General features: G+C 30.3%; 1 protein-coding gene across 5 annotated transcripts in view; it reads right to left on the bottom strand.

Moving 5' to 3' along the window:
* Window positions 1-160: 160 nt before the first annotated feature.
* LOC143064924 (tubulin monoglutamylase TTLL4-like) overlaps window positions 161-10,995 on the bottom strand; it is a 45,633-nt gene continuing 34,798 nt past the window's right edge. For all 5 annotated transcript variants that reach the window (XM_076238136.1, XM_076238138.1, XM_076238137.1 and 2 more), the window contains 5 exons: window positions 10,418-10,529; window positions 9,787-9,997; window positions 9,225-9,298; window positions 8,329-8,432; window positions 161-7,507 (listed from right to left, as the gene is read on the bottom strand). In XM_076238136.1, coding sequence (XP_076094251.1) covers window positions 7,330-7,507; window positions 8,329-8,432; window positions 9,225-9,298; window positions 9,787-9,997; window positions 10,418-10,529 — 679 coding nt within the window. In that variant the 3' untranslated portion in view covers window positions 161-7,329. The remainder of the gene's footprint in view (window positions 7,508-8,328; window positions 8,433-9,224; window positions 9,299-9,786; window positions 9,998-10,417; window positions 10,530-10,995) is intronic.

Below are 10,995 nucleotides of genomic sequence, written 5' to 3'. Positions count from 1 at the left end.
TAACTCATAGTGGCAAGTAATACATTAAAAGTAGGTGGAGGAGACTTGTCTTGTTTGCAAGCATACCACATCTTATTTTTATGTTTTCTAACCACAGATAATAAAACTTATAATTGCATTGCTTCATCAATACTATTAGTCAAGCATAGAAAACAAAGTCTAGGTGTACTGAATATTTTATTTAATAACTAGATTGATAATTCATGTATATATTGGCACTAACACAGAGTTATCATTTAATTTTTAAGATCAAATCCTTTACAGTATAAAAACCTTACTGCTTTCATTCACGACTTTAAAAGGTCGCAATGAAAAAAATAAATTATTGATATCCTAAAATGCAAATTTCTACATTAAAAATCAACTTTAATTTATGTTTTTTTTAAATTGACATTAAGATTGATCTGAAAACTTATAACAGTTGTTCTGCAAAACAATCTATTACATGTCATGACTAGCTAATCACAATATGACAGAGTCATAGTTCAAGGTATAAATTATATTGACATAGCTTATAAACTGGCAAGCTCTTCTTTCTGCGATAATTTCTGTCAGAATCTCAAAAACATGTGTATTTTGATAACTTACAAATTATGCATAACTCCTTTCTATCTTAAGTAACAGTAAAATCTTTACATAGATGTTTCAATGAATCATTCAAATATATTAACATTTTCATAGCACAAAACCAGAGCAGATAATAAGACTTAGTAGTAATGCATCCAAGAAGCTATCCAGGATAAAGTGATAATATTCTATAGTTCTCATTTTTGAAAATCTTTCTTGCAAATGATCTAGCATAGACTTAAACATTATTCCTCAATAATCTCACACAGAAAAAACGGAAGTGATAGAGAATACACTGCATAATTCATTAAAAACAATGTTTGAGTTACCTTAAATTTAAGAATCCAAATGCTTACGTAAGAAGTTTGGTTTCAGGAGGTTAGAAATTGCCTCTTACATCTAAGCACAAGCATCTAAGATTGTTCCTTGTAAATATTTGAACTAGTAAAATTTGTATCCTTTAGAAACTTTTCGAACACCAGTATTTGATGAGGTAATTAAAGCTTTTCTTTTTATATTCCTCCACATTGTTGTCATGGATTGCATGTGCAGTCATGGAAGTTACATTTATTTGAGAAATTTTATTTTTGTTTAATTTAATATCTTTTAAATTCAGTCTTACATATTTGCTTTAAATCTCAACAATAACAAAAAATTGTAAGGAAAAACTATGAAAATTACCTCATTTTGGATAGTTTGCCAAAATTTACCTAAAGCATTGAAGTTGATGTGGATATAATTTCGTTTAGGGGAGGCAGTTGTTCATTTTTAATTTTGCCAAAAATTTGTATATGTACACAAATAATATTTCTGCACCAAAGTAACCAAATTACATCTGAAAAAGGACATCTGTTTATCAGTAACATCATCGAATTTTAAAAAGAAATGACAGAATTTTCCTTCTTCTTTTTTTCAATATCAGGGGCAAATAAATTGCTCTTATCAATCCTTCTTTCTCGAACTAAAAGACTCCTAGTGATCAGGTTGTACATTATATCACAGAAGCTTCTAGAACAATGAAAGGATAATAAACCTTTTAAAAGAATTTGATGTCTAAAAGTAAGAAGGCTTTCATAAGAACAGTTATACAATCATTTCATGCATTTCTATGCTTACATTTGGAATATTACTGGCCAATCATATGTATGCTTACATCAGAAAGATTACTATCCATATTCAAGAATACTTTGCATGATTGCTAAGAACACAATATTATCACAGAAATTCTTTTAAGGATGTACACCTCTGAGGAGCCAAAAATTTCTAGAATTAAACTTTTTTTCTTAACCTGATTTTTTGATTTATAAGACTGTAACAGAATAATTGGTGAAGAAAAAATCATATGGTGGTGCACTTCTTTTTTTGCTACGGCCCTTTGAAAATGCCCAATTTTGATGATTTTCCCATTTTTCATCGATTTTTACCTATTTTTGGGCTATTATCATGAAAAAAATCACAGTTCCACAATTAAACTTTTTCTCATACTTTCTATAAAGATGAAGTGGACCAATCTGAATAAATTTTACTTACAAAAACTATAGGTAGGTGTTAATATAAGAAAGTTTTATCATATTTTGACGCTTTTTTGTGTAAAATTTACCATGCTGTCAATTTTGTATTTTTGTGATTTTTCTCAGTTTTAAGAACAAAATGCATATTATTTCAACTTTTTTGTTATAAATGAATGAAAAAAAGACATATCTAAGAAATTTAAAAAGATCAAAATGATATGGGATGTACATGATTCTTGTAAAATCATTTTTTGTATCCCTCACCCATTTTCTCAAAATTTTGGATAAAAATACTGACTTGATTGGTCGTAAAATTTGAAAACTGGATTACGCAAAAACCATTCATTGTAAATACACAATTTTTTCACAGATTTATGTTTGCTTATAATATTTTTTAAATTCATTGATATTTTCCACTTCTATCACATGTTTTGGAAATAATTCAAGAACGAGATTTCAACGAGACTGAACGAGACTGAAAAGTCAGAAGAATACATCCTTAAGTACACTGTATACATGCGAATTGTACTAACATACAGTATAATACAAGTTGTACTAACATACTTATCACAACTTTATTCTCATCTTTGGTCTATCATCTAAAAGCAAATAATATTGTAAATTATGTGGCCAAATAAATCTCAATAGTAGATAATCATTCCAGTCTAATTCCTATACACTATCAGAAGATGAGACTATCTTTTTTGAGTGTTAGATTTCTATTGTTTTGGTCACTTTTACTCATACACATATTGTGGTAGATATTACTTGTCTGCTGGACTTAAAAAAAAATTCTTTATACCAAAACTATTGTTTACACAGATGACAAAAATCTACATATTTAGTTTACTTGGCCATTGCAAATAAATAAAGTAATGTAATAAAAATAATATCTATCTACAACTCAGTTACATACTAAAACAAATCATTTAAAAAATCTCTTCAGCTAATAATTACATTAATTTTCTTATTTTTTTTTTTAATTTTACAATGTCATTACTAATTCATGGTTAAATGTAACCTAGAAAAAAATCTTTGAAACAGTATTTTGAAACATGAAAATATTCTTTTATCATTTTAACCTGAATCGTCAAACTAGCTACCTGATATCTCAAACAATAATTAGTAACAAATAACAGCAGTACAATTTGAACCCTGTTCTTAAAAACCCTGAAGTTTGATTAATTCCCTAATTCTACATATCAAAGGTATTACAAATAAACAAAAATATACAACAGAAAAACTCAAATTGCTAACTTCTTTAGCTAGTTTTATACCCGCCTGTCCCCAAACATATTTGATGGAATTGTGTGCCCAAATTTATGTGAATGTGTTGTGTGTAGTAATGATACATATATAAAACAAATGGACAACTATTCTAGATATAGCACCTTAAAAGTAACAGATTAATAAAATGATGTAAACATGAATACATATACCATTAAAAATATGTAAATAAAATAACATCAACAACATAAAAATATCAGTGTGCTGCAGTTTAAGAGAGGAATGTTTGACATAACATTGGATTCTGGTAGGAATGATTAATTCTTGACAAGCTTTAAGTATCACTGAAACATAATTTTGTACCATTTTTTTTATATTATTCTTCATAATCCAAATTTTACCAAATTATTGAACAATTTTGATTCTCAAATTAAAAAAAAAAAGCAAACTGACAAAAGTCATAACAAGGTCAGAGGACAAAGGTTATAACAGCTAGTGATGACATAGTGTGTTTATTCCAATACATTCCTTTCTTCAATAAAATACATTATGAGATGAGTACTTTTCCTCCAAAATAAAGCAGATTGCTCTTATTTGACCATTAAACGTTGTTACTAATCTCTAAACTATAGCTAAATGCTGCGTAAAGGTGTAAGGATGTCACATTACGTTAAACAGCAGTCGGTGTCATAATATTGTTTTACTTTGCCACTTTCATAAAATAAATGTATTGAAACAAAACTGAGGTTGAGAAGTTTTTATAAAACAAAATAAGATATGCATTAAGTGATACTTTATAAACAATCAATTAGTAACAGCATGTTGCGGTAAAATTCTTTTGAAATGCACTTGGTCCCATTTCTGGTGTACAATCCATATTAAAATAGTAAAATATATGTACAAAATTTACATCAACTTCAACATGACCTAAATCATTACTGGGGTGAGTAAACACACCCACTCTTCTTACTCTCTACTATCTACAATCCTTCATTTATTCATATAATACATGAATTCTTCAAACATTCATTCATTCATTCTCCATAGCATTCATGAACAGGATTTATTTACAAATAAATTATCATCTAAACATTTCTACATTTTCATTCAATAAAACACTTCTAAAAACTTTTGTATCAGGAGATAGATTATATTCCTAAATCAGGTGACATGATGGAGCCCTTGAGATTAAATAAGACCAAACAAACAAGAGATTCAAAGTTATAAAACAGCATTTACTGAAAGACTTACCAATTTGAATTCCGTTAAAAAATGGTATAATAATTATCAGGAAGAGATATTAACTTATGTATAAATTTGGCAAAAACCAAGAAAATGTTTGACAACAAAATAAATGCTTTTTTTTTGTTTAATACATCTATTATCTGATCTTTTACAAGAATATGTGTCTTGAGGACAGCATACCCTGATTACATCTTCACATTTTATTGTTCAGTGAACTACAAAATTAGGTTCAAAATCTTAGTTCAGACCTGCCAACTATCCCAATTTTGGCGGTATCATCCCGATTTTCATGCCTCAACCGTAATCCTGATATCGTGATCATAAAACAAGTCAAAATCCCAATTTTCACAAAATTTACCTGAACAAATTATTGGTTACCGATTTTGAATTTTTTCTGATCAATTTCTATAGATCTATAATATTACCTGGCGACATTATCATGACAAGTTTACTTCCCTGTGCTAATCAACAGTCAAAACAGGTGTCTTAATTTGTTGTTACAGGTAATCTGCTTATCTGATGGGTCATAACTATCCTCAAAATTAATTAATTTGTTAACAGAATCGGTCAGTCGGCTTTTCTATTTTAATCAATTTATCGTATGATCAAAATTTGCAACGTTTACCGTAGTTTCATGAAAACAAAATCGTAATTAACTGAAGGACGAAAACTGTAATGAACTCTTTAAAAACAACGTTTATCTTGAAATCCGCTAAAATTTTTGAAATTAGAAATGTTTCCGTCCAGTTCTGATTTAACTTGACGCCATTTTGTATTAACTTCTACTGTGTATAAGCCTCCGCTGGTAAGAGCACCTCTGAACACAAAGAAAGATAACTCAAATTTTATTCATTTTCTCATAAATACTGATAGACTAACTCAAAATCTGTTTTCATCCTTTTAACTTTAGGATATTTAGGTTTAGATCTATTGGGTCATGGTGCAAAGATAAGAAGGTCTTCCGAGGGAGAAAAAGGGGGAGGGGGGGGGGGGTCTTCACTTTGTATCCTTTATTTTTTTAGGCCATTTTTCTCTATTCGTAAGTTAGTTTGCCAATTAATAAGTACAAGAATCATGCAAATAAAAGAAATCAAGGCTTATTAGCTCAACATCATCATACCAAAAGAAAGAAAAAAGGAAATATGAGACCATTTCAGAGTTAAAAAATAGAGCACACAGAAACGCCGCAAAAATTGTAACCCTTAAAAATCTGGTCATGCACTAAATCCCCCATGGAGATCTTCAAAAGTTGGCAGGTCTGTTAATTTGATTTATTTTATATTTTCAAAAGGTTCTCAACATATTGAAGGCATGTACAAGATTTCAAGGTGACCAAAACTTTTTACTTGTGTAAATTGTCTTGAATTCTAAATTAAAACTTGACACAAGACAGACAGACTTTTAAAAAAGGGTGCACAGACCAGAAAAAATAATGCCCCCTTCTATTGTAGATGTGGCATAAAACCTATAACCTTTTGTAGGCTATTCATAAAAAAATCAAGGAGAAATTTATGACTGCTCATGATTAAAACTTTCTGCTGAGAGACTTCACTCTTTGCTAGAATGCAGTTTTATCCAACTTTTAAAATAACGAAACAAAAAGTTTATTGTGTGCCATTAAGTTGAGCAAACTTTTCTTATTTAATCATATAAATTTTAAATACAATTTGGAATGAAAGCATTTGTTATTAACCCTGAGAATATATATACCTAATCAGTGTCATTCTAAGGCCATACCTATAAAATGTGTTTAAATACAGGACAATAAACTTTCATCACTCATTCATACTGCACCAGATAGTTGTATTAATGTGTGCTGAGCATCACAATACATTATATATATTTAACACTGACATAATGATAATACTGTACTCAATGGGAAAAGACTTCACTTAGTAAATACACTGTCAAGTCATTCTTATGAATCAATAGTTAGGCAGTTGGAATTATATATCAAATAATTTTTTGTAAAAGTGAAAATTCCATTGTTTTCCAAATTACACTTAATAAATGTTTTGTAGTCTTCAGTTAAATGGATTTTATTGTTGAGATATCTTATCTTTGTTTTTCAATGAAGTTTGTAAAGAATATTGCATATTGCTTTAAATGACTTAGTAAAAAAAATAAAATCACACTTTTATAAGAAATACAGGTAGTATAGGTCATAATTAAGTCTAATTTTCAATAAAATTATACTAAATGTAATAACATTGTTATATAAATGACACTTTAAAAGTGATTTAGTAAAAGTACCTACATGTTGGCCAATTTTCATAAAAATAGCATCTTCTTTAGAAAAAATATTCATATCAGCTTCACTAAACTTGTGTTTGATGGTTACACTGAATATAAGATGCTTATTCAATATAATTTTATTCAATTTAGTATTTATTATAATCCTTGACCAGATGTTTTGATCTGTAAAGTCTTTTCTCATAACAATACAACAGTAACATGTGGGAAATAGTGGAAAAAATAAATACACATAAAAAGGACAAACTAAAATGTGAACAATGACAAGGTCAATAATGACAAGGTCAACATGAGGTGTGAACCAGCCAACTGTTATCTCTGACAGTCAATAGAAATAGTCTTCAAATTTCTTAGCTTGAAATTTCCTTCCTTCTTTTCTAGTCTCGCTTGGGTCTACACTGCGAGCACCAGATTCAGTACTACGAGAGACTGTCGTTGACTTGACTTGGCGCTGATAACGACGTGAGGTGAACATGGGCAAGCTTCCATTAAATATATCTTTAAGTGGGGGCAGGCGGACCGCCAGTCATCTTGGATTGACGGTCACTTTAGCGTTTGCGTAACTAGGCGCAGGTGACTGGGCATATGAGGGAGACGGGGTTGTGCTGAGTGACACAGAACCATTTTGTGAAGTGTGACTGGATGCATGCACTGGTGCCTTGGGAGGCTTTTTAGAAACTTTTGGCAGCTGTGAGGATGAAGCACTGAAAATAATAATAAATATATAGTATAAAAACAATAACAAGTTGACAAGAAAATGAAAATAAACATATAGTATAAAGACAATAACAAGTGGATAAGGTTTTACAACAGATTGTAAGTGTGAATCGGAACAGGTTTACAACAAAATATATGCTGAAACTTTTGACAAATAATCTTTTGATTTTGATTTTTATGTTCAATTTGAGCTATTTTGGTTTTGTTTTTGGAAGAGAGGATGGACGGTTGAACCATTTTTCTCTCTAGAGTATTTGTTCTCTATTTACATAAATAAAGGTGATATGTTTCAAAACACTACAATACTTTTATCACTAAATTTCATTGTAATTTTTTTTCTTGTTTGATCTTTGATCTTGAAAATTTAGTGTTATAAATTCTAAAACAAATGTCTGGAAAAGATGAATGAAAATAAAACTTAAAACTATGAGTGAACTGAAAAAGGGATACCCCAACCCTACAATGCTATTATAATGTTAACCATTAATGCTTCCTCAAATCTGTTGACATACAAAAGAGATTTCTCTCTCCCCAATTTTTTATTTACATCAGATTCAGAGGAAGAGTTTTGTAAAATGGATGTGTATCAAATCAGCAGTCTTTGTTCAATAATATATAAATAACTCATTTATTTTGGACAGCCGTATCAAAGCATCATTGTATATCAAATTGTGTTTTATAATCATAAATCACTAAAATTGTCCAATAAAGACATCATAAAACCTCCTCCTCATCCGTGTCTAACAAATAATCCTCCTCATTGGCATCAAATATCAATGGCCAGGATTGAGATCTAAGAACTCCGTACCTGTGTTTTACTGACTTTGGGTCCTTACTCTCTGCATGTTTTGACAATGGAGCACTCTGCATTCTAAGATCTCTATGACTGTTAAGACTATTGGGAGAACTCCACTACAATAAGAGGTTTCTATACTATTACATTTTCTTTATGCAACAGACTTTACTTAAATATACTTTGGTGCTATCATAAAGTTTATTACCATTAAAAGCAAATGCATTTTAAAACCATATAACCCTGTATATAAACTCATTTCAGGATTCATGAATCATACTCTGAAATTATCATTTGTAGCAAGTTATTTCAATTACTGGGCCAGTAGAACTGTTTTGCAGCAATGAAGCTCAAAGTTGTGTCAATGATTAGTTGTAATCCCTTTTAGGTTAAAGACAATATTTGGTTTATAAACATATGGAAATCATTTTTATACCTTCTAACATACTTGTAATACAATGTTAATTTTTGTAGTTGAGAAATAACCCATTGTTTATACAAATTGCCATAGATACCAAATGATGCCCATCATCATGGAATAATCTGATAAGTATGGCAACTGTTTAAGACCAGAGTTTAGGCTTATAAGATATATTCTCATAGATGATCTTAAATTATCGTTAATCCAAAGGTTAACAGCTCAACTTTGACACCTGCCTATATTGGTTGAATGAGAGGAAAATAACTACACATTTCAATGTAAGATAGCAATGGAATGAATGTAATGATGTTTGTTTTTAACTGAGCTACAGGTTTTGGAGATGATTTTTTTTTTAAAGATTTTAAAATTATGGGTGATCAAATGAATGTAATAAGATTCTGATTTTTATTCTTATTACACTGAAGACTAATACCAAACTAATAACAACTTTCCCCTAATCAGTTAACAATGTAGAACTGTCTATATTTACCTGATGATGAGGACTAGATGATGGGTTTTCTAAATGAACACCTTCTTCACAAAATGATTCCAGAATAAGTATACCTGAAACAATTATTGACAATATTTCAGGTGAAAATTTTATAAGGCATATGTTCAAACAGATTACAATGTATCACATCTGCACCAATGAAAATTATATCAAACAGCACTGTAAAATGTTGTTTTCTTGTTTCTTCACATTTATATACATATATTATCGTTTATAATAAAATTGTTTGTATGCTATATGCCCTCCTAGGGCATGAAAATATTCTATTCTATTCTATTCTACCCTATACAAGATACTTTATAATTCACAATATTTAGGTTAGAACTGATATAAATTGTGATTCTGAAACAATAAATAATTAGACATACAAATATAAATTTAATTCTTTGGATATGTTTAATGACAATGTTTTCTTTCAAAACATGATGACAGTTATTTTCTTTACTTTATTATAAGTGTCACATTGCCAATCTGACCATATCTCCTCATTTTACATTGTTTTTATGTCCTATCATGTAATGTATCTTGGCCGTAATAGTACCTTTCTGTTCCATTCTGTTAAATCTCTGCACCCACTGATCCAACAGTAAATTATAATACCTGGCCGATTCAAAGAATCGTAGGTATTTGTGAGTACTAGGTGTGGGGAATACCCTCTGGAAACCCCCTTTCCGACTGTCTTCGTCTATACTCTCAATCAGTACTCTCATGTCATCTGGTGTTAAAACATCTAACATTGTTTGTAGAGTTTGCTGAAATGTAAATAAATTTCCAAAGAGTTATTTTTTCTTGTTTTAAACTCTTTTCACCTATCCTCAACTAGGCTATGACCTTGATATTTCAAATATGCAAGAAATAAAATATCTCTACTTCAGTCTCTCAAACACAATTCAACATTGAACATGAAATATTTTCTTGACTGCCTGCAATAGTAGAGGGGCATTATGTTTCAGTACTGTGTGAGTTAAGGTTGAAGTTTGGATTTAAGGTAGTTTATGGTCACAACAACTAGAAACTTGTTAATTAATTACAGTGAACTGTTTAAAAATATCTTCCAATTTAGGGTTTTGACCCAGATTTCACAGTTCTCTAGATCTGTTCATGGAATTGTGATAGTGTGGAGGAGACATGATGACCTATATATGGTTACATATTCTTATCACACAACTTACATCATCTTGGTGTCTTTGGCAGTAAAAGGCATGCTTGGCTCTCTCATCTGGTGCCATCTGTTGGGTAAACAGTCGTTTGTCCATACAGTAATCATTTGGGGGATGGTACGAACTGGAAATTAAAAATAAATTGAACGTCTTGTTTTACTATAATATAGTATATAATAAAAGAATCTTAGTGGACATGCTCAAATACCCCATACCAATAGAAAGACAGAAAGTCAACCTCATAAAAAAATGGTCACCCATTTGGAATATAAAAATCAATTCACTTCTTAAATAAGTGAAAATCTTCTTCACTATATACAGCATACCTGTCAACTGACCCGTATTCTGCGGGTGTGACCCGAGATTTTCACAATTCTGAGGGATCACCCGGGACACCCGCCGGGTCATTGAAATAACCTGGGAATTCCGAAAATGACCCAATTTCACCCGTATTTCTTAGCCTTGAGATTGATTTTCATAAGTAATATTCCTTTGAAATACCGGCAAATTCGTAATTTTTCCATGAACAGGCAGTTCATCTAGCTATGTAAACTGACAAATTAAGTGACCCATTAAGTGCATGGCTTCAC

This window comes from Mytilus galloprovincialis, chromosome 2 (assembly GCF_965363235.1).
Source record: "Mytilus galloprovincialis chromosome 2, xbMytGall1.hap1.1, whole genome shotgun sequence".
Lineage (NCBI taxonomy): Eukaryota > Metazoa > Mollusca > Bivalvia > Mytilida > Mytilidae > Mytilus > Mytilus galloprovincialis.
This window is presented reverse-complemented; position numbering and strand designations above follow the sequence as displayed.